At 39.2% G+C, this 24148-nt stretch overlaps 1 protein-coding gene and 1 pseudogene across 12 annotated transcripts in view; one reads left to right on the forward strand and one right to left on the reverse strand.

Annotated features, from left to right (window-relative positions):
- CCDC15 (coiled-coil domain containing 15) overlaps positions 1-24148 on the reverse strand; it is a 50961-nt gene that overhangs the window by 26406 nt on the left and 407 nt on the right. For 2 of the 12 annotated variants that reach the window (XM_055581250.1, XM_055581249.1), the window contains exons 2-11: positions 23666-23854; positions 21414-21563; positions 20378-20569; positions 14970-15083; positions 12203-12325; positions 9999-10115; positions 9331-9744; positions 8278-8397; positions 3942-4058; positions 2965-3087 (exon numbers count right to left, since the gene is read on the reverse strand). In XM_055581250.1, the coding sequence (XP_055437225.1) occupies positions 2965-3087; positions 3942-4058; positions 8278-8397; positions 9331-9744; positions 9999-10115; positions 12203-12325; positions 14970-15083; positions 20378-20569; positions 21414-21563; positions 23666-23845 (1650 nt within the window). In that variant the 5' untranslated portion in view covers positions 23846-23854. The remainder of the gene's footprint in view (positions 1-2964; positions 3088-3941; positions 4059-8277; positions 8398-9330; positions 9745-9998; positions 10116-12202; positions 12326-14969; positions 15084-20377; positions 20570-21413; positions 21564-23665; positions 23855-24148) is intronic. The other 10 variants (XM_055581254.1, XM_055581251.1, XM_055581253.1 and 7 more) reach the window with 10 other exon arrangements.
- On the forward strand, positions 6154-7178 carry LOC129652543 (dimethyladenosine transferase 2, mitochondrial-like; annotated as a pseudogene).

A 24148-nucleotide genomic window follows, 5' to 3' on the forward strand; every position in this document is an offset into this window, starting at 1 on the left:
CAAGTTTATAGAACATAACTATTATGAGTAAAGAGAACTGACTACATACCTCAATAAAGTTTGTTTGTTACAGATAAAATCTAAAAACAATATGTAGCAAAAGGTTAATGGTGGCTATCTCTGTAATTTGGGGTCTTTTATCCTTTGTATTTACTTTTTGCTGTAATAAAAATGAAATCATTTTTTCTGCTTTCATAAAAGTAATATAGGACTTCCCCAGTGGTCCACTGGTTAAGAATCCACCTGCCAATGCAGGAGACACAGGTTTGATCCTTGGTCCAGGAAGATTCCACATGCTATGGAGCAGCTAAGCCCGTGAGTCTCAACCCCTGAAGCCCATGCCCCTAGACCCTGTGTGCCGCAACAAGAGAAGCCACCGCAATGAGAAGCCAGCACACCACAGCTCCAGAGAGCCTGCATGCAGCAACAAAGACCCAGTACAGCCAAAAATAAGTATAGGAAAAAACACTTTTTTTTGTTAAGAAAAATTGGACTTCCAGCACTGGCCAAGGAGTAAGCCCGTTCTGAGCCTCTAGCTCTCTCTCACTGATTCTAAGTATAAATTGTAGGAAATGTGGCTCTAAGTATCTGCAGAGTATATGGGTGGGGTACCCTGAAGAGGGGTGAGTTTGAATGCTACTCAACACTCCATAATAACCTAAATGGGAAAAAGAATCTAAAAAAGCATGCAGATATGTTCATGCATGACTGAGTCACTGTGCTGTACACCTGAAACTAATACAACATTGTAAATCAGCTATAAACCAAGAAAAATTAATTTAAAAAAAAAAGAGTGAGTTAGAAAAGTGGATTCCTTAATTCTGTGTATGAAATGGCACACACCCCAGCATCACCCCTGAGCTGTGCTGCCTGGGATGGACTTAATGGAGTATAAAGAAGGCTCTGAGAACTGAACTAACATTGGAGCTGCTGTTCACAGAAGATGAGAGAGAACTCGGAGCCTGAACTTAACCAGGTCAACTGTCTGCTAGAACAAAAAAAGGAACGTTCTTCAGAGGATTTTAACAAGAATATAATGTTCAAAATTGGACCCAGAAGAAAACATGGAAAGTGAATCCAGAAGATGGATCCAAAGAAAGACAACTCTGGGATGAGACATTCCTGGTGGTACAGTGGATAAGACTTCACGCTCCCAATGCAGGAGGCCTGGGTTAGATACCTGGTCAGGGAACTAAGATCTCATGTGCCACACAGTCAAAAAAAAAAAAGGACAATTCTTCCCCTGAGATTAGTAGAAACAGGGAAGAATGGCAAAAGAGTAAATGGTCAAGCAAGTTATTGAATGATGGCCCCTTTTTTAATGAAAGTCAGAGAGTATAGGGTTGCAGAAAGAACTTTATGGAGTATTTAAGGTTTGGAATTATCAGTGTGGGCCATGTGTGAGGGAGCTAACAAGTAGCAACTAAGAAAAACGCTAAGCAGCACTGGGGATCTAGTTGTGACTGTAAAACCCTAAGTATGAATGTGTATAATTGTATCTATACCATTAAAGAGGGTTTTCTTTACAATAAACCTGGATTATTCGGGAGTCTGAAAGGTCAAAGGACTGATCTAGGATTTTCGGGGCTGGTGTGACAGAAGGACAAGAAGAGATTCTGACTATTAAAGTGGCACCCTGAATCAAACAGTCAGGATTAGGTACCCCTCTTCTTGCGCAGTTAATGGCCTATCCATCCTCTACCACTAATTACGTTGCTTCATAATTATTGCTTATTTGAAATTTGAGTGCTAAGTCTTATTCACAGCTATATCTTTAATATTTAAAACCTAAACAATGGCTAACATCAAACTGGTGCTCAATAAACGTTTGACTGACTGACCAATTCTTTCTAAACAAATTTAGCAAGAGACAAGCAGGTACTAGGCACCATGCTAAAGGCTGTCCACACTCCAGTAAACAAAACAGGTATGCTATTTCTCTTCATAAAGCTTACAGACTACTGGAAAACACGGAAATAAGTAATTACCAACTGTCTTGTGTATGGAGAAGGAAACAAACAGAATGCAGGGACAGAGGAAAAACACAAAAGGGGAGGAGGCCTAATCTTGATAAGGTGGTCATCAGAGCAGAAGTTGAAGTTGAAATCTAAAGGATGAGAAGGGACCAGCTTCGCAAAGAAAAAAAGAGAAGACTCTCAAAAAGAGGGAAAAAATAGGCAAAGGACAGCAAGTAGAAAGGGCTTGCAGAATATAGAAGTGGTGATGCAGAATAAAACACAACAGCCTTCCCTTAGACCAACCTTAGAGACCCAAACCAAAAATAATAACGAAGCTGCAGTTTAGTCTGAAAAGCTCAGCCCAAGTGCTTCTTTCTGCCTTTCTTCCTCCTTTTCTTTCTGCTCTCTTAAAAGGACCAAGGGAAAATTTCTCTTTATCTCTTTCATATATTCTAACAATGCTGGTTGCCTGAAGGCTCTGTTTCTAAAATAACAAAAAACACAAGTTAGAAATTATGCAGACAGTGTAAAATTCTGATGGGAATAAACTAGACTTCAGTCATAGGGAAATCTCAGTAGGCCAGAGTACCATGACACTTTCTTGGAAAACATAACCCTAACAAGTTCCAGCCTAAATGTCTTAGTGATCCTGCCTTATGCTCTACCAGGTTCCTGATGGGGATCTAGTCCTGGCTGTTGGGTGCAAGAGTCTCCTGACCCCGACCCTTCAGGAACCACTTACTTCTTTCCTTCTCATAAAAGAAGAGATACCAAAAATACACGTTTTATAAGAGAATACACATGTAAAAAATACAATTTTTCCAATAGGCACAAGTGTTTCTGACAATACCCTAGCCTTCAGGGAGTAATCTTAGGTCAGAACAGGTTTCACACACCATGAAATAAACCAAGAATCTGCTTTTTGCTCAGCCTTACTGTTCCCAGCTCAGTAGGTACCTATGACCCTATCTAAATTCCACTGCTCACACTCCACAGTCTGCTCTACCTGTTTTCTGCTGGAAGCCTCTCTCTGCTGCTTGGGCGCAAGATGGTGATGCCCATCCAGAAGCAAATCTTCCTGCCATCTTTCAGCTGTTCCAACACATGGTTGCTGTATGGAGCATAAGCTCTAAAAGATACAAAAGCGTTCACCAAATTGCATAAGCAATGACATGATGTTGGTAAAAACACTTTAGGCTGCAGTGATAGCCCTGATGTAATCTAAACATGTCAGAAGAGTCTGATGCATTAGGGCATGAAAGCAGACACTACTCTTCTTGCCACTGCTATGGATCTTAACTGTATCTACGAAGCAATCCTAAGTTTCTCTACTGGTAAAACAAGGAATAATGGCATTGATCTCCCAGGGTTATTTTGAGAGTTTAATGAGACAAAGGATACAAAGTTCTAGAACCATTGTGGCTATGGTAAATGTTTAATGAATTTAAGCTGTTATTCATAATGATACTAATAACATTACTAATACTATTAATAAGAGATAACACTATCATTGCTTGCTGGCAGCATAGCTCTGGCAAGTCCGTATCAAACTCTCACTAATTGACTTTCTGCTGCTTACTCTTCACTATACTAAGCTCTACCTTCTCTCTGGCAGAAACTGGATCCTGGATTTCATGAATGACACATTCACAGTGCTCCAGAAATAGCTCCTCTCTCCATCTCTCATCTGTCACATTATGTGAGGCCTGCCCATAGTTCCTGTGCTAAAAGAAAAGAAACCTTGAACAACTGTCCAAGAAGCAGCATCAGGCCAGGGCCCTAGCGAAAGCTTCAGTGAAGAGGCCAGAACGAGTCTCAACAGGGCAGAACAGTCACAGAACAAGAGGGCATTATACCTTTGCCCATTGTTATTGACCTTAACACTAAACCCCTGAAGCAGTTATGACTTTGCCCTGCCAATCTGGAATTCAAACCTAAGGAATCTACTGTAACTTACTCCCCACTATATTCTGTTCTACTTACTCTCTGGGAAAGGCTAGGTCTTGAACACTGGGTGAGACATACCAACCACACTCCAGAAGCAATTCCTCTTCCAAGCTCTGATTTCTTGAAACACGAGGGTTGCATAATACACTTGCTCTAAAAGAACAACAAAATACAAAACTAATTGAGCAAAAATTATAGGTTATTATTTAATAACCTATTAAATAATAATAGTAGTTTAATAATAGTACTGTACACTTCAGTGACAACCCAAAATAATGATACTAGGGGAGGATAATTTAACAGGTGTGTGCATGCATGTATTTAATATAAAATTTCCAAACATACATCAAAGTAGAAAAAAAAATAGTATAAGGAACCTAAAGATACCCATCACCCAGCAATTAGCAACATCATGTTTTTTCATATATCTTTTCTCCCACATTTTTCCTAGAGTATTTGAAAGCAAATCCTAGATTATTCTGGCTTTTTCTTTTTTTGCATGGGGTAACACTTTATTCAACAACACATTTAGAATAAGATAAGGCAACAAGAAAATATCTTTATAGAGTTGCCAACATTTTCTCAGGTAAAGCCAGGAAACAAGCTTGTGTTATTTCCCTTAAGCACGCCTACTCAATGTCCCTGATAATTCCATGCACAAACAATAGAAGTGGTGAAGTCTGGGAAGTTTTGAGTGGCAAACAGCTTGTTTTGTTCTTCATCATAATTGGTCTGCAAACTGGATGTCTGGCTTTGGTATACTGCTTCAGCTGCCCAAGAGTAGGATTCCTTCAATGTATAGAAGACTAAATGTTCAAAGCCAAATTTACTGAAGGACTTGAGTTTACCAAGAACTATTTACTGACAACCAATCAATATTATACAAGTAAAATCTACCTCTTATTTGGCCCAAATGACAGACGTATGCTTTGTCACCTGGACTCTCTTTAGATCTGACACATTTTGAAATAACTGAAGACATCATACTCTTACCCTAATGCCAGAAGCTTTAATTCTATGCAGCCTACATACAAGCTAGCTTGACAAGCTCTAGCCCAAATCTTAAGTAATCTCAGTTCAGTTCAGTTCAGTCACTCAGTCATGTCCGACTCTTTGCAACCCCATGGTCTGCAGCACGCCAGGTCTCCCTGTCCATCGCCAACTCCCGGAGTTTATTCAAACTCATGTCCATTGAGTCGGTGATGCCATTCAACCATCTCATCCTCTGTCATCCCCTTCTCCTCCTGCCTTCAATCTTGCCCAGCACCAGGGTCTTTTCAAATGAGTCAGCTCTTCGAATCAGGTGGCCAAAGTGTTGGAGTTTCAGCTTCAGCAGCAGTCCTTCCAATGAATATTCAGGACTGATTTCCTTTAGGATGGACTGGTTGGATCTCCTTGTAGTCCAAGGGACTCTCAAGTCTTCTCCAACACCACAGTTCAAAAGCATCAATTCTTCGGTGCTCAGCTTTCTTTGTAGTCCAACTCTCACATCCATACATGACTACTGGAAAAAACATAGCTTTGACTAGATGGACCTTTGCTGGTAAAGTAATATATCTGCTCTTTAATATGCTGTCTAGGTTGGTCATAACTTTTCTTCCAAGGAGCAAGTCTTTTAATTTCATGGCTACAGTCACCATCTGCAGTTACTTTTTTAGAAAGTAGACAGAGTTCCCACTGTCTTCTGCTCTACCTGCTCTCTGGGGGGAGGGGGCTGGTCTTACATTTTAGGTTGAACATACTGATGACACCCCAGAGTCAATTCATCTTTCTTCTCACATTAGAGATGACAGTTGCTTCAGAAATACGTTTAAAAGAAACAACAAAAACAGAAAACAAATCGTCTAACCAGGGCAACATGCTAACCTTAACACTCTGGGCTTCAGTGAGAACGCCAGGGAAATGGTACCACATGAGGGTATTCTGATACATTTTAGTTTGAACAGGGATGTTAAACTTTTAACCCAACTCTATAGATCTTACTTTTTAATCCTGAAACATTCATAGAACAGTCTAACAACCTCCTCATAATTTAAGTAATTTAGAATCTGCTAATTCCCCTACACTGTTCATGTAAGAGCAGTATACCTGTGGGAACAATGCCTCACCAAAAGTTATAGCATAATCTTAATAAACTAAAATAGTCTCCTGGAGTAGGGCTAAGTGGCACGTGGGGTGTGCCCTGAATGGAGTTCGTCGACAATGTAACGATTCTGGGCGACCCTGGGACAGGCCTTAGAGGGTGAGAATGTGGGTCCCGGGGGCGGGAATTCCCTCTCGGCTGAGGCTTTCAGCCTTTACCCGTGCTGGGCAATTTTGCGTTTTGAATTCCGTAGTGGCGAGGTGGAAGGACATCCCGGCAGAGAACTGTCGTGGCTTGTATGACTTCCATCCGCAAATGAAGCCCGATGTGGGATTTGGGAAACCATCCTCGCGCCTGTACAAGTCCAGCTCTGAGACCAAGCGGTACGTAACCAGTCCGAGAGTGGCTGAGACCGTGGTGCGCATGCTGCGAGGAAAACGAAAAGCTGGCCAGCTAATCCTGGAGTGTAATCCAGGTCCTGGAGTACTCACCCGAGCATTGCTTGAAAGTGGTGCCAGAGTGATCGCCCTTGAAAGTGACAAAAATTTTATTCCAGATTTGAAGTCCCAGTGTGAATGGAAGACTAGAAGTGATCTATTGTGACTTCTTTAAACTGGACCCTAGAAATTGTGGCACAGTGACCCCTCCCGTTATGACTTCAGATATGCTTTTTCAGTCTTTGGGAGTGAAAGCACATCCTTGGAAAAAAGGTTTCCCTTTAAAAGTAGTTGGGATCTTACCAGTTAAAACTGAGAGAAACACACTTTGGAAAATTTTACATGACCTGTATTCCTGTTCTTCTGTTTATAAATATGGACGAGCAGAACTAAATTTGTTTATTTCTGAAAAGGAATGCTGGAAACTAATGGCAAATCCCCAAACTCCAGGCTTATATCAGTCATTAAGCGTGCTCGGTCAAACAGCTTGTGGGATCAAGGTCCTGTGTACAGAGCCTTCCTCATCATTTGACACGTATACTGTAAAGGGACAGCTGGAAAAGCAAAGGCACAGGGTCACTGAGTCCAATTGATGCAGTGCATATATTGAAGCAAATAAAAAAACATAAGGATGTGAGAGTAGTAGATATGTATCCTAAAGACTTTCAGCACCTTTTTGAAACCATAGAATGTTTGAAAGATGATACCTTTAAGTGGCTATATGATGAATTCATGGAGGATACACTCTCATAGTGAAGTGGACTGCTAAGACATTAACTGGAGCTGTCTATTGTTTTGGAAATTATGACACAAATGAAAAAGAACTGAGTTTGAAAAGCTCACATCCTTTCAGAAGATAACTGTTCTTGTTTTGCACAACTAGGCAGATCATTCCTTCTGCCACTGATAATGGTGTATTGGATAAAACAGTGGTTGCTATTTTATTCAAATGAATGAAATGAAAACGTCTGTTAATGAGGATTTAATCAAATTGGATTTGTTTTGTTTTAAATTCCTGTCTGTTGTAAGCAAACTGGTAGTTATAGGGTATTACTAAGTGAAATTTAGTTTTAAAAATTCTTTTGGCCTTATATCGTACGCTGTATTTAAATTTTCCATTTTCGCTGTCGATTTTTATATCCTCCTGGGGGAGCAGAAGAGTGTACAGAAACGTGGAACGTAAACTGATTTAATAGGTTTGTTTTACTTTTCAGTTTATTGAAATGTATTATCAAGTACTGTACAGTTATTTAAATTTTAATATGGTTTAAACTTTTTTAGAAATTAAAATATTTTAAGTAATAGGAAAAAAAAGTCTGATTCCACAATAAGAATACAAGTATGATTTATCAGCCTTCTGAATGACAGAACTGCTTTGATTGATACAGTTCACTAAACAAGGGTCTGATTCTATATTTCACATTACCAGTTGTTGGAAATGTGTAAAATCCAGTTACTTTATTTTCCATCTATCTCTCTTCTTTTTTTGCAGGATGGGGAGTAGGGGCACACCTCAGAGCACGTGAGATCCTAGTTCCCCAATCAAGGACTGACTTGCACCCCCTGCAGTGGAAGTGCAGGGTCTTCACCACTAGAATAGTGCTGTCACTCAGTCGTGTCCCACTCTGTGACCTCATGGACTACAGCCCGCCAGGCTCCTGTGTGCATGGGTTTCTCCAGGCAAGAACACTGGAGAGGGTTGCTATTTCCTCCGCCAGGGGATCTTCCCAACCCAGGGATAGGACCCAGAACTCTCGCATTGCAGGCAGACTCTTTAAGGTCTGAGCCACAACAGAAGCCCACTGGACTGCCAGGGAAGTCCCCCATCTATATCTTTTTGATTGAGCTCTACCTGATCTCTGATAGAGGCCTGGTACTGAAGTTTAGAAGGCAGATATTGATAACTTGCCAGAGAAAAGTCTTTTCTCCCTTTCTCATTCATATCACAATATGTCTCCTTGAAGCATACCTTCTAAAAGACAAAAAAAAAAAACATAAATTGTCAATTGTTCAATAGGAGTAACATGAAATAATAGAAATAATAGTCCAGGCTTTATTAGGAACCTTACAGTAATTTTTTCAACTCCAGATGATGTGAAACAATATGGAATAAAACACAAACCACACTTCTGAAATCTCTCTGAGAACAATCTTGAAAAGTTCCAAACTAAGCCCAAATAATGCAATTCCTCATGTTCTCTCCTTTTTCTGTTCTACCTTGCCACTGATGAAGGCCTCATCTTCATGCCTGTGTAAAAGATCCTGACAGATATCCACAGGAAACACCTCTCCCTGACTCCTACCTATCAACATTGAGACTGCTGGCTTCAAATCTGCTTTCTAAAAAAGAACAAATATAAATAGCAGTTGTTCAGTTAAGAAACACAAGGTAATCAATAATACTTTAGGTTGCAGTGAGAATTCAGAAGTTAACTGAGGCCATCATCTTAAGAGAATAAGTTAATACACTATACTCTATGCCACATAAGCCTAGCCACAGCCCTACGTAATTTACTTCCTGTTGATCCCTTTCTTTTCCTCTTAGTCTAATCAATCTCTGCTGGAGGGCTGGCCTTGGGACCTGGGTTAAAAATACTGTTGGACACTTGCGGTCTACTCTTTTTTCCCATCTTTCAGCTCTCAAAACAGACAATAGCTGCGAGAAATACTTCACCTAACGAAGAAAGTTTTTTTAAAAAGTAAATTGTCCAGACAGGGGTAATATGCTGCTGCTAAGAATTTTAACACTTAATAAGAATGCTGGACATGTGAGAAATCAATCAGGCAAGTTATTTCTTCCCCAACTATGACTCTCTAAATCAGCTGCAATAGTTCTTGCAAATCCCACTATAAGCCTTAACATGCTTATTTCTTTTTGTTGTATCTTCTTTCCATTTTATTTTACCTGATTGCTGGGTAGAAAATCCTGGTCCTGACATTTGGGTTGAATATTCTGGTCTTTGGGGAGAATGTGCTGATCTGTGGGTAGAAAAGTCTGATTTTGGAGTGGAAAATCTTGCACTTCCAAGGCAATATCCCCATCTTCTAGTCCAACAGTCTGGTCTTTCAGCATACCACTCTTAGTTTTTGTCTTAATGGCCTGGGCTTTGGGCTCAACAGTGTGGCCTTCCAGGTCAATATGCTGGGTACTGCGTCTCGGCTCACAGCGCTGGGCTTCCCACTCAACATCGAGGACACTTGTCAAATCCCCCTGAGCTTCTGGAAGATAATCCTGGGCTTCTGGCAAAACGTCCTGATGTAACTGCTTTACTTCTTCCTCTTCTATCACATCAAATAGTGGGGTTTTGAACTGTACTTTCTAAAAGTGAACAGGAACATTGAATATAGAATGCCAAGTAGCAGTAACACTCAGGTTTTCTGTGAGATTCCTAAAATAATCTTAAAAGGATATGGTAGTCAAACAAATTACTAAGATAAAATGCAAAATTACAGTCTTTGCTCAACAGAACCTGAATCTACAATCCCAAACCAGGCACAAGAATACCAACAGCTCAAGTTCAAATCATAATTACTTTCATTTCTATTATACCATCTCCCTTCCCTCTGCTTTACCTGAACTCTGGTGAAAGGTATATATTTGTCTTTAGGAAAGAGAGCCTCCTGGTCCCCCCAAGACAAATGCTTTTTCCCTTTCTTATCTATCATAACAGATGAAGATTCCTCAGGTTCCTAAAGAACATACAAACAAAAATGGAAAAACAAACAAATGTATCTATTACAGGTAGAAACAAGAATGCATGTAAAAGAATTAAGTTAGAATTCTTCCTCACACTATATATAAAAAAAACTCCAAATGGATTATAAGAGCTAAAATTATAAAATTCTTAGAACACGTAGAATTAAGTGATGGTTTAATAGATCCTACACCATAGCACAAGCAGCAAAAGAAAAACAGATAAATTAGACACCAAAACTAAAAATTTTGTGCTAAAAAATGATAGCATTAAAAAAGTGAAATGAATATTTACATTGATGGCAATGTTGATGCAATTTCATTGTTATGTTGATGGAATGTCAGTCTTGTAAATATAGTTTTAGAAACAGAAATTTTTTATTGTTTTAAAAAGATTTGTATTTTGGTAATTTTCTTTTGATGAATTGGTGGAGAGTTGTTTGAGGGCCTTTAAACTACTTACAAAATGGTGGGATTTTTTTGTATAGTGGATAAAATGAGTAATTGAAAATGTGTCCATAGAAATCAAAGGTAAGTGGGGTCTTTGTGAGTTGAGGAGTAGTTTTAATATAGAAAGATATATTTACAAATGAGTCTAAAATTTCAAAAGAATTGGATAAAAAAATCTATTATGAGAATAAAGCAGTGACATGGTTAATTTGGAACTTTTGTTCTTACACCAATAAAGGAAGGGACCCCAATAAAGAGGCTTCTCGCACACATACACACAAAAAAATGAAACAACAACCCAGAGAAGGGGAGAAAATACTTGCAAATCATGTAACTTCAGGGATTTGCATTCAGAATATATAAAGAATTCTTGTTATTGTTTATTCACTAAATAGAGTCCGACTCTTTTTGCAACCCCCTGGACTGTAGCCCGCCAGGCTCCTCTGTCCATGGGATTTCCCAGGCAAGAATACTGGAGTGGGTTGCCATTTCCTTCTCCAGGGGATCTTCCCAACTCAGAGATCAAAGCTGTGTCTCCTGCATTGCAGGTGGATCCCTTATTGCCGAGCCACGGGGAAGCCCAAAGAATTCTTACAACTTGATAATAAAAAGACAATCCAACTTAAAAATGGTACTGCATCTGAACACAGATTTTTCTTCAAGAGAGATAAACAAACAGGCAATAAGCACATGAAAAGATACTCAAGATCATTAGTCATCAGGAAAATACAAATTAAAAGTATGGTGAAATGCCACTCCAAACCTACTTAGGAGGCTATAAAAAGATGGGCAACAACAACGATTGAAGAGGATGTGGAGAAACTGGAAACCTCATATATTGCTAATGGAAAACAGCTTGACAGTTCCTCAAAATATTAGGCAAAGAGTTACCATGTGACCCAGAAATTCCATAACTAGAGAAACGAATGTTCACACAAATACATGTAACTGCTTACAGCACAATTATGCATAAAAGCTAAGTGGAAAAAATCCAAATGTCTATTAACTGATGAATGGATATACCAAGTGTAATATACTGATGTACTGATACATGCTACAAGGTGGATAAACTCTGAATACATTAAGCAAAGTAAAAGAAGTCAGTCACAAAAGCCCCATTTTATACTATTCCATTTATATGACACACACATTTACATGAAATGCCCAGAATAAGCAAATCTACAGAGACAGAAAGTAGCTTAGTGGTTGTTTAGTACTGGGGAGAGAAACAGGAAGGGACTAGAGAGTGACAGTTAATGGGTACAGTGTTTCTTTTAGGGATAATGAGAATCTTCTAAATTAGATTGTGGTGATGGCTGCACATGGCACCCCACTCCAGTATTCTTGCCTGTAAAATCCCATGGACAGAGAAGCCTGTTAGGTTACAGTCCATGGGATCGCAAAGAGTCAGACACGACTGAGCGACTTCACATGATGGTTGCACAATCCTGTGAATATACCAAAAACCACTGAAGAGTACACTTTAGGTAGACTGTGTGGTATGGGAATTATAGCTCAATAAAACCATTAGAAAAAAATTATTGGATATTATAATCCCAGTACTTAATTCCATCTTGTATGGTTAGTTATAACAGGGCATCTTTTTTCCCCTCTACTCTTTATATTTACCTACCTGATCATCCATGAATTTCTGGTAATCTGCAGGAGTTAAAAGACCTTGATGGACCTCCAAGGGCAGTTCTCCTCTTACGCCTATATTTATCCTGGTAAATGATGGCTTCCTACAAACTGCTTTCTGCAAAAAAGAAAAATTAATACAAATACAAATGGTCTAGAGAAAGCAATATGCTCATAACACTAAGTTGAGTTTTTGTGAAATATCTGATACAATCTTACCAGTTTATGGTAATCTAATACAGAATAGAGAGTTCTATTTCAAGTATACTAACAAATCATTTACATAACAAACGTAAGGAGTGAAATAAGATAGTAGAATACTTGAACTTTCTTTGCAATTTGCCCTATCTTAGCCAGTAACAACTTTAGAATGCTTATAATTTTGTCTTGGTGATCTAACAGTGGGCAAACAAACCTATCTTCTACGTGTATCTCTAAATCTAGAACAACGGTAACAACCAGACAGATTCTAATGTCAGTAAAAATAAGTCTAACAAGCAAATGAAACCAGAGCTCAACTGGGTTATAGGCTGTTCTCCTTTCTGACCAGCAGATTCCTCCTGCTCACAACTGAGTGGGTAGAACTGTTCAGATTTAAAGCAAAGACTACATACTCGATAAGAAAAATTTCGCTGTCAATTATATGGCATAGATTTGTTTGTGGTACTTTATCTGAAATAGCACATGCATTATTTGAAAGCAAGCAGCTAGACCAGAGTTCATCATTATCATAATGAACTACACTTAAATGGCACCTTTGACGTATAAAACTGGTTTATACAAGGATGTTATATAAGACTTAACCTCCTCCCTTCTACTGGATAATTATTTCAGTCAGACCTAGGAACAGTACTCTTTTTGGAAAGACACCAATTGAAAGGTTATAAAGTATCAGTCTCTAGGATCTGGTCATCCTTCTTTTTCTGGTTTAAATAAACTGGGTCCAACCATCTCCTTTTAGCAGTACCAGGAAGTCAGTCTTATGGACCAAAACTACAGTACTGCCGAATCTGTGGAAGAGGTATGAAAATTGTCAAGAAACCAAGTCAAGAATTTAGTTACAAACGAAACTGTGTCTTGAGTCACAACAATGCAATCCTAGAGGTAAGCACACTTAATGCATCCAAGATGGAACGCCATATTCGGCACACCCATGCCTACTTGCTTTTCACATTTCACCATGTGTGCCAGTCACTTAGCCGTGTCCAGCTGTTTGTGACCACATGAACTGTAGCCCACCAGGCTCCTCTGTCCACAGGATTCTCCAGGCAAGAATACTGCAGTGGATTGCCACTTTCCTTCTCCAGGGATCTTCCTGACCCAGTGATCAAACCCAGGTCTCTTGCATTACAGGCACATTCTTTACTATCTGAGCTACAGGGAAGTCCATATTTAACTATAAGTTTCTTAATTATCACTATAGAGGAAGTATTCTACTAACTACAAACATAGAGGCATGTCTTTGATGGTTGCTGGTTGCACTGAGATACTCAAGGAAAAAATACAAAAATAAAATATAAACATATATGTAATCTAGGAAAATGTAAAAAAAAAAAAAAATACCAATTAGGTAGGAAAACTGAGAGAGAACTAAACAAGAGACAGCTGATAAACGTACCAAAAGAGAGTTAAAAAAGACTGATTAATAATCCATTTTATCGATGCTGCCTATCAAAACTTCCAAAATTAAGTAAACACAGGGAAATATACGGGTTTAGGATCCAAATTTGTGAATGTGGAAATAAGGAGACACCAAAACAATGTGATTTTATAAGCATGGCTTTAAATATTCTTTTAACTCTAACTTAATATTTAGGTTCCAATTCGATCTAACTTTATTCTATAGCTTTTCTCACTGAAATCACAGTCTTTATTTTCACTATGGTAAAATATATACCAGGAAAAATATATACCAGGACGTCCAGAAAGTTATTCTATATTTTGAAACAAAAAATTTCTTTCTGGACTTCCCTGGTGGTCTAGTGGTTAACACTCCATGCTTCTCCTGCAGAAGGCACAGGTTCAATTCCTGGTCAGGGAAGTTCCTCTTGCTGTTTGGTATGGTGAAAAAAAAAAAAAAATCCAAAAAACCAAGAGAATTTCCTTTTTTTAAAAACATGCCATTGACCTCTTCCTTCCTGATTAAAATTTAAAATATATACATTATGGAAAATTTCTATGATTAAGAAAAAATAAAAAAAAATCACTTGTAATAACACTACCCAGAAATCATCAGCATGAACCTCTTGGTTCATTTCTTTTCAGGTCTTTGTCTATGCATATAGCGTTCTCTCCCCATCTCAATATTTTGCCTTACACTTATCATTGGAAATAATATTCTGTATTTATGTGCTTGTTTAAGAATATGCTTCCCTACTAGCACAGGAGCTCCTTGAGGGATCTTTTCATTGCTGTTAAGTTCTGCTTCTAGAACAATGCCTGGCAACTACATATAGTCCATAAATACTTATTGGGTGAATTTTTTAAATTGAGCTTATACTATATCTAATTTATATCCTACTTTTTCCACTTACCTTTATATCACAAACACTTTCCCAAGGCTTCAAATATCCTTTGAAAGCATGATATTTTTGATAACAGCTATATATGGATATATTATGTTTGTAGACCACTCCCTACTATTGGAAAATTAAGGTCATTTCCAATTATTTTTCAGTTCTAAATAATGCTGAGGTATAAATTAATCTTTATCCTATTTTTTACCTGTATTTTTAGAAACAACTCATGAGAACTTAGGTTACCTCCTGGGTGGGAAAGCTTTTCTTTCTATCATCTGGAAACTCCGGTGCATCTTTCTGATTCACAGTTTTAAATGATGCCAGCCGGTGACGTGCTTGTTTCATGCTTTGACTAAGCTGCCAAGGAAAAGGGAAAAAAAGAAAACAAAAACAGGCTAAAGTCTTAATACCAGATTCACTAAGTGTTCCAACAGGAAAACAGGCCCCTATTATTAAAAAATGCCAGACCTGAGACCAGAGGATTACCTGCAAAGAAGACTTTCTGATGTGCTGATAAGCTTTTACAACATGGTTTTATTATTCTAAGAGACTGCATTTCATAACTTGATTTAAGTGCTGTTACTCAAATCATTTTTTAATAATGTATGCTTTATATTAAGTAAGTACACAAAAATATTAGAACCTAAAGATCTGAATTTGGAAATGCTTCAGCAGATATTCTTTACCTTTTATCTATCTTCTTAATAAAGAGTTATTTCTTCAGCTGGTCCTTGCATGCCTGATCACTTTTATCACTCCTACTTCCCTAAAATTGTTTTTTCTTATTTACACGGGCTCCTTTTTCACCTGTAACATTTGAAGACTGTACTTACTTGTCTTTTCTCAAATGTCTCTTCTTCCAGGAAGCCTTCCTACATTAATTTAGAACACAAACTCAAACATCTCAACAGAACCAATTTGTTTCAAGTACTCTAGACAACAATTAGTAATAAATATTAATATCAAATGTTAATTTTGTGTTTATTCTGTATTTCTACCTGGCAATTTCAGTAAGTACCTACTTTGATTTCTTTTTCAGAGAAGCACTGCCTATTTTATATTTCACATATTTGCACAGAATGTTCCTTTAAGGAAAATCCAGGAAAGTGTATCCTTATACAATTCAGTGAAATTATGGCAAAGCCAGGACCAATTTCAACCCATCCAGTGAAAGTTTAATGACATCATTTCTTCCTTAAAGGGAAATAATGATTATGGTTTACAGATATAAATAACAAATATTTTATGGTATTTACTAATAGTGACTAGAGATGAAAATTCTCTCTTGTTACCAATCCAGTTTCCTTACAGCATATTACCTCTGTTTTGACCTTGCTTCTAAGAAGGTCTATACCTCTAGCCAGAGAAACCAGCTTGAAACATTATACTTTATTCTATTAAAAGGAGGACTTTTAAATTTAGTTAGAGTAGAGTAGCTGGGCTTCCTTGGTGGCTCAGATGGTAAAGCATCTGCCTGCAGTGTGGGAGACCCAGGTTCAATCCCTGGGTTGGGAAGATCCCCTGGAGAAGGAAATGGCAACCCACTCCAGTACTCTTGCCTGGAAAATTCCATGGACTAAGAAGCCTGGTGGGCTACAGTCCATGGGGTTGCAAAGAGTCGGACACGACTGAGCGACTTCACCATAGAGTAGCTAAATTTAGTTAGTAGAGTAGCTAAAGGGGTCAGTCCAGTTCAGTCGCTCAGTCGTGTCCAACTCTTTGCGACCCCGTGAATTGCAGCACGCCAGGCCTCCCTGTCCATCACCAACTCCCCAAGATAGAGTTAATTACAATGCAAAAAGACACAGTATATTTGCAGTTGAAGTTACAAAAAAATACAGAGCCATGAACATGCCTGCTTTAACTCATTGTCAGGTATGGCAGACATCACTGCCCTGTGTAATGGGACCAAGGATGCAAAATACTTGGTGTGACAGATTTAAAATAAGAGTTACGTAGTCTTCATTTTCCATCAAGTCCAACCTCTATTAGAATCGCAGACTGATTTTAGTCCCTTAAGCAGGATATTTCAGCTGGTCCAGCAATTGGACTATATCTAACATTCAGTTTCTCTGTCATTAAATCAACCCAAAAGCCCTTTCAATGACCTGCTATTAGGATGTAGTATGCTGAGTAACAGTCACCCAAAGATATCAAGGGGCTTCCCAAGTGGCATCAATGGTAAAAGAACCCATCTGCTAATGCAGGATGTACAAGAGATGTGGGTTTGATTCCTCAATCAGGAAGACCCCCTGGAGAAGAGTGTGGCAACCCACCCAGTATTTTTGCCTGGAGAATACCACAGACAGAGGAGCCCGGCAGGCTATAGTCCACGGTGTCCCAAAGAGTTGGACACAACTGAAGCAACTTAGCACGCACACAAAGGTATCAGGTCTTAATTCCTTAGACTTGTAATTGTTACTTTATAAGGAGAAAGGGCCTTTGCACATGTGATTAAGTTGAGGATCTTGAGATGAGATAATCGTGGATTATCTAGACCAACACTAAAAGCCATCACAAGTGCTTTTTATAAAACAGATAGAGGAAAACTAGACATACAGAAAAGATGATATGAAGATGGAGCCAAAGACTGGTTTGATGTGGCCAAAAGCAAAGGAATGCCAGCAGACACCAAAAGCTTGAAGAGTCAAAGAACAAATTTTCCCTAGAATCTGTGGAAGGAGCATATCCTTGCAGACACCTTGATTTTGGCTCAGTGAAACTGATTTTGGACTTCTGGTCTCCACAACTGTGAGAGAAAAAGTTTTTGTCATTTTAAGCCACTAAGTTTGTGGGCTTACAAATCCCCCTATTTGTTAAATGTTCATTTTACATAATTTATGTAAAATGAACATGCATACAGAGAGGCTAAAAGAGTTTTAAGTATGCCAAAGTTTTGGAGCTGTGATGATGAGAATACCAGTTAGTAGTAGAAAAGTAAGTAAAAAGAGTGAACACATGTAGAGACAGGGTGACCAGCTGTCCCAGTTTGCCTGGAACTGTCCCAAAGGAGTTAGTGCTTTGGACACTGTCTCACTGTCTAGTTCTCAGTGACATCTAGTGGACAGAAAGTGCAACAGAAACAGTAAGATTTAAAAAAAAAAAAAAATTGAGCTTCTATTGTCACAGATTGCATAAGCACAAGTTTATAGGCTTAGAGTAGTTTAAGTCACTGAATATTCCTCAATAGCTCATCTTCTTTAAAGAAAAAAACAGGGTTGGGACTTCCCTGGTGGTCTAATGGTTAGGACTCCTTGCTTCTACAGCAAACAGCATGGATTTGATCCTTGGTCAGGGAACAAGAAGATCCCACAAGCCCCAAGGAACAGCCCAAAAAGAAAAAAAAAAAAAAAAAACAGGGTATAAAAACTTTAATATTCTAGACTTTTTACTGTTCCTATCTTAAAATTCTTTTTAATTTACCAATTCAACTCAGTTTACCAGTTCAAAATATACAGCTCAATTCCACCTCCTCCAAGAATTCTTCCCTAACTATTTCTTTAGAATTAAAACATTTTTGAACTTCCACTGCACAGATTTATCACCAAATGCAGCAAATATTTCCATATTATTAACCAACAGATTAGGAGTCTGTTAGCTTTGAATCTCGGAGAAGGCAATGGCACCCCACTCCAGTACTCTTGCCTGGAAAATTGCATGGACGGAGGAGCCTGGTGGGCTGCAGTCCATGGGTTCACTAAGAGTCAGACATGACTGAGAGACTTCACTTTCACTTTTCACTTTCATGCATTGGAGAAGGAAATGGCAACCCACTCCAGTGTTATTGCCTGGAGAATCCCAGGGACGGGGAGCCTGGTGGGCTGCTATCTATGGGGCCGCACAGAGTCAGACACGACTGAAGCGACTTAGCAGCAGCAGCTTTGTATCTCTACTTGGAAATGTAAACCCATGAAAGGTCCTATTTCACATATCATTAGTATCCCCACAGTGCTTAACAAACACAGTATATTCAAATATCTGTGGACTGATGGGTCCTATTTAAGTATTATACAGATGAAGTACAAGCCTCACTACAATGAGATTTATAGCTACCAGCACCATGAAAGCAAGGGCTGTGTCTGTCTTGGTCAATGTTTTATCCTTTGTACTTTATGCAGTGTCTGGCTCAATAAATACTGGCTTGGTAAATTGTTCATAATATTTAAAAGAAAATAAAAAATGATCACTACAAGCCAAACAATAACAACAAAAAGTCATAGTCTGGGAAAGAGAAAAAAATCTTTTTAAAAAGTATTTCAACACACATGTACTTATAAAGCTTTCTCTATTTATCCTAACAGCACAAAAAGATTTGCTTTATATTTATGACCAAGCATATTAGCATCACACAACTTTTATTTTCACATAATCATAACTTTCCACATTTTTTTTCCCCTCTTACTAACCCTTTGGATTACATTTTAAAAGGATAAGATAGGAGAAGGAAATGCCAACCCACTCCAGTATTCTTGCCTGGAAAAGTCCATGGACAGGAGTCTGGCGGGCTGCAGCCTATGGGGTTACATGACTGAGCACATACGCATGAGGAGGGTGGAGGGAGATGAGTTGGTAGCAATAAACTTGTAGAACTAAATAAAATGAAATAAAATAAAATGATAAGATGAAAGATTATTCCCACAACCAAGGTGAAGAACGTGACCAACTGAACAAAAGCCAAGGTACAGTAAGCAGGGTGGGGGTGCTGATTAGATGGCATCGAGTGACTTGAGTGGATGGAGCTACTCATGGTGGTTAATTTTTAAATATTAGGTATACAAAGTCAATCAGTGAAAAATTATATTAAAAATGTGTGAGTATGTCAATTTAGAGTTCACTTATTATTACTTGACTTATAGATCAATTTATTGTGATAATCAGACTGAGGGACAGAAAAAAAAAACAAAAACAGTCATTGAAATTCCCATATATGTACTGAACCTTTGTGGAATAGAGGTTAGGAATCACTTTTGTCCATATGCTATAAACTGAGAGTCACTTACCCATAACAACTTAAGTATAATTGGAAAATCTACATTCTTTGACTTAAAGCTTTTTTTCCTAAGTTTTGAACTCGAATACTTTGGTATCATAAGTGTCCAATCAATAAATATAAATTGTTGTTGCTGTTGTTCAGTCACTAAGTCATGTCCAACTCTTTGCAACCCCACGGACTATAGCACGCAGGCTTCCCTGTCCTTCACAATCTCCTGGAGTCTGCTGAAACTCATGTCCATTGACTCGGTGATGCTATCCAACCATCTCATCCTCTATCTCCCCCTTCTCTTCCTGCCCTCAACCTTTCCCAACCATCAGGGTCTTTTCCAATGAGTTGGCTCTTCACATCAGGTGGCCAAAGTAGTGGAGCTTCAGCTTCAGCATCAGTCCTTCCACTGAATATTCAGGGTTGATTTCATTTAGGATTGTCTGATTTGATCCTCTTGCTGTCCAAAGGACTCTTATATAACTTTAAATATATATTAAAAATAAACATCATCCCATTAATCTTCACTTTACAAAGGTAAAAAAAGGGGGGGACGTGATAAAAATCCAAGTTGATGTGACACCTAATCTCTACATCATAGGCCAGGTATGTCATATATCTAAAAAAAAGAAAAAAACCAGAGACATAAATAAAATGAATATGTACTTACAGCCTGGGCTTGTTGTTGGAACAGTTCACTCTGATTCTCTCGGTCTTCTATTCCACCCTCAAGCATCTGGGGAGGAGGCAATCTGGCCCTTCCAATAGCAGCATTCAAATTGCTTGGAAAAACGCTGGTTCTTTTAGGAGTTAAGTGTGCTGGATCTGAAGAGTACATGGCTATAGAGCCTTCTTTCTCTGCCTACACGAAAGAAGAAAGAATGAGATTCTCTACTGAGAATGATTCCCCCCAGCCCAGTATAATCAACTAATATCCTCAAGCAGCCCAAAAGTCTTAAAACCGGGGTTGGTGAGAGGGATGGGAAATTTTAGTTGGCAAAGAAACTAACATTTACCAGGTACCTACTGGGTGCTAATAATCTACATTATCTAATTCTCAAAACAACACTGTGGGACAAGTATTATATCCCCACTTCACAGATAAAGAAACCATGCTGAGAGAATTTAAGCACTTGGCCCAAGGTCACATAGCTGCTGCAGCTGCTAAGTCGCTTCAGTCCTATCCGACTCTGTGTGACCCCATAGACAGCAGCCCACCAGGCTCCCCCGTCCCTGGGATTCTCCAGGCAAGAACACTGGGGTGGGTTGCCATTTCCTTCTCCAATGCATGAAAGTGAAAAGTGAAAGTCAAGTCGCTCAGTCGTGTCCAACTCCCAGCAACCTCATGGACTGCAGCCCACCAGGCTCCTCCATCCATGGGATTTTCCAGGCAAGAGTACCGGAGTGGGTTGCCATTGCCTTCTCCGAAGGTCACGTAGCTAGTAGGGAGCAAAGCCAGAATTCAAACCCCAGCCCAAACTCTGACATTATTTATTACTATTTGGTGAAAGCAAAAGAGGTAGTCAGAACAACACAGGAAAACAGAAACAACAGGTTCTCTGCCTACAAATCTACTGCCCTCACTAGTTAATCAGATTATACAAAGCCTGGGCTCAAAAAAGGTGATGCTGTTATTGCCTAATAGCATTTCCCATAACAAACACATGTCCCATCCAATCTTTACTCAGGCTCACTTTTGAACTTACAGCTTCATAAGACCGCTGAAGTTGTTGCTTTTTTCTCAGCCTAATTTGCTGATTTACTCGGCTTCTGACTTGTCTCTGAAAACGCTTCAGAGCTTCTTGCTTCTTTCTTAGCTGCTCCTTCAGTTCTTCTTCAATTATATATGCTGAAGTCTTTAAAGATGAAAGATAGAAAATAAATTTACTGTCCCACTAGTTTTGCCTACTGTAAACACAAAGTGGTCAGGATACAGTCCCAAAAAAATAATTCAGTTCTATAATCCCAAATTCCCTGTACAATAAAGAAGTCACAGTAGTTCAGAGCTGATAATCTAGACATAGCTGTGCTGTGCTTAGTCGCTATGTCATGTCTGAGTCTTTGCAACCCCATGGACTATAGCCCACCAGGGTCCTTTGTCCATGGGGATTATCCAGGTAAGAACACTGGAGTGGGCTGCCATGCCCTCCTCCAGGGGATCTTCCCAAACCAGGGACTGAACCCAGGTCTCCTGCATTGCAGGCAGATTCTTTACCATCTGAGTCACCAGGGAAGCTCAAGTGAATACCAAGAACTTAAACCAAATCACAAACTAAAACTTAGAATCTGTGAGCACAAAAATCAAATCTTAATTTTTCATGTACTGAGAACTAAAAGTTTCTTCATTCTCAATGAACCAGTTCAAACCTATCTTATGTTTCCGTTTCTAAAGTGAGTAAAATGGTCCGCATATACCAGCTTGCTCAATTTCCCTGGTGGCTCAGATGGTAAAGAATCCGCCTACAATGCAGAAGACCTGGGTTCAATTCCTGGATTGGGAAGATTCCCTGAAGAAGGGAGTGGCTACCCACTCCAACATTCTTGCCTGGAGAATCCCATGGACAGAGGAGCCTAGCAGGCTACAGTCCATGGGGTCCCAAGAGTCAGACATGACTTAGTGACTACACCACCGCCACCACCCACCACCTCTCATTCTTACATTGAGTACAATGATTCTTAACTCCCTATTAGCTTATGAATGCTTTGAGGATAGGAAATGATTTTCATTCTCCTTTGTTTCCCCTACTGTAATGGAGCCTAGAATACAAAGGTACTCAATATTTATATAATGCTTAATTCCAAAACAATCTGGAACATTTTATTACATTTGAGTCCTTGATCATTGTTCGCTTCCTCTAAGTGCTCTGAATAGCAAAGAATGAAAATAACAGTAGTCACCATGATTACAGATCTATTAGCATAAACACTTTAACTCACATCACTGAATCCTCAAAACTAGCTCCAATACTAGGTTTTCTTATCTCTTACACGACAGATGAGGAAACGGGCTCAGAAACATTCATCTTTAGTAGCAGCCAAAGATCCTACAGCTGGCAAGTAGCAAAGCTAGAACGTTCTCTGACTCCAACACTTATGTCCTATACTGTATTGCTCTTCTCTAGACTATGTTTCTCTTCCATACTGCTAAGTCGCTTCAGTCATGTCCGACCCTGTGCGGCCCCAGAGACGGCAGCCCACCAGGCTGCCCCATCCCTGGGATTCTCCAGGCAAGAACACTGGAGTGCGTTGTCATTTCCTTCTCCAATACATGAAAGTGAAAAGTGAAAGTGAAGTCATAAGGAATCTCCAAATTAAATAAACCCATCATACCTCCTGTCTATCCCTACTTCTAACAGTGATACCAAATTCTAATTCTGAGGGGTGCCTCAAATTATTTCACAGTCTCTAAATTCTCAAAATCAAGTGAATTTAAATTCCAGTTAAAATTATATGAGTTCCAAGAAATCTGTCCCATAAACTATTCTAGAACATATGTACCAGAGAGTAGAATGTACAAGTATCAATGAACAATTAGGTAACACAATTCCAAAGGAGATAGTCTGGACAAGTGACTCAAGTTAACTCAAGACCAGACAAACTGAAGCCACCGGCGCCTCTTTCCTTAACTCCCATTGTGTGTCTGCCCTCTTTTGCCCTCACCTTGAGATTACCAAACATTTTCCTGAAGTGCATGACTGGTTCCAAATTGTGGCTTTCAAGTGTACACCAAAGATTAAGAGTGTACCACATTTTAGAAACAACTAAACATCTTTGTATGATAATTTAATTAACAACTACATATTTGTTCAATAACCGTAAAGCAAAAACATAACTATTTATGACGGAATACAAATGGCAACCCCAGACTGCTTATCCGAGCACAAGGAATTAGGGAAGGCTAATAAAAAGAAAGATGGGAGAAGAAACCCCACCACATAGGCATCAAACTGACACTCACAGCTGCCGGGACTTCTGAACTATCTGGCGGGGCAGGCTCCACCCAGGCCCCGACGGGTACTATAGCCTGGTTCCTCTCAGCCAGCACTGCCAACACGTTCTTGCTCTTCAAGGGGTTTAAAGCCAGGGGCAACTTTGTGGTATTTCGAGGCTTCTTGAGGGGGGCCATACTTCTTGGCATCTATGACTCCTGGTTAGGAGAGAGGAAAAGCTCAAAATCTTCAAATGACCGCCTTAAAAACTCAATTCCCTAACACCTGTGCCACAGACTTCTGAAAATGAGTGAAGCCTTGCAGGAGACCCTAGTCTGACAAAGATTCTGGCAAAGGAAGGAAGGGGGAAAAGGGGAAAGGGAAGATACAAAAGAAGTGTTATAAAGGAAGGAAATGTTTCAAGATCGCCCTCGAAAAGCAACACGGAGGAGAGCGGGGGACAAATAAGAACCTGAGAAGGAAACTGTGCCATGGGTGGCCCAGCGACATGG

The sequence above is a fragment of the Bubalus kerabau genome, chromosome 5 (assembly GCF_029407905.1).
Source record: "Bubalus kerabau isolate K-KA32 ecotype Philippines breed swamp buffalo chromosome 5, PCC_UOA_SB_1v2, whole genome shotgun sequence".
In the NCBI taxonomy this organism is placed as follows: Eukaryota; Metazoa; Chordata; class Mammalia; order Artiodactyla; family Bovidae; genus Bubalus; species Bubalus kerabau.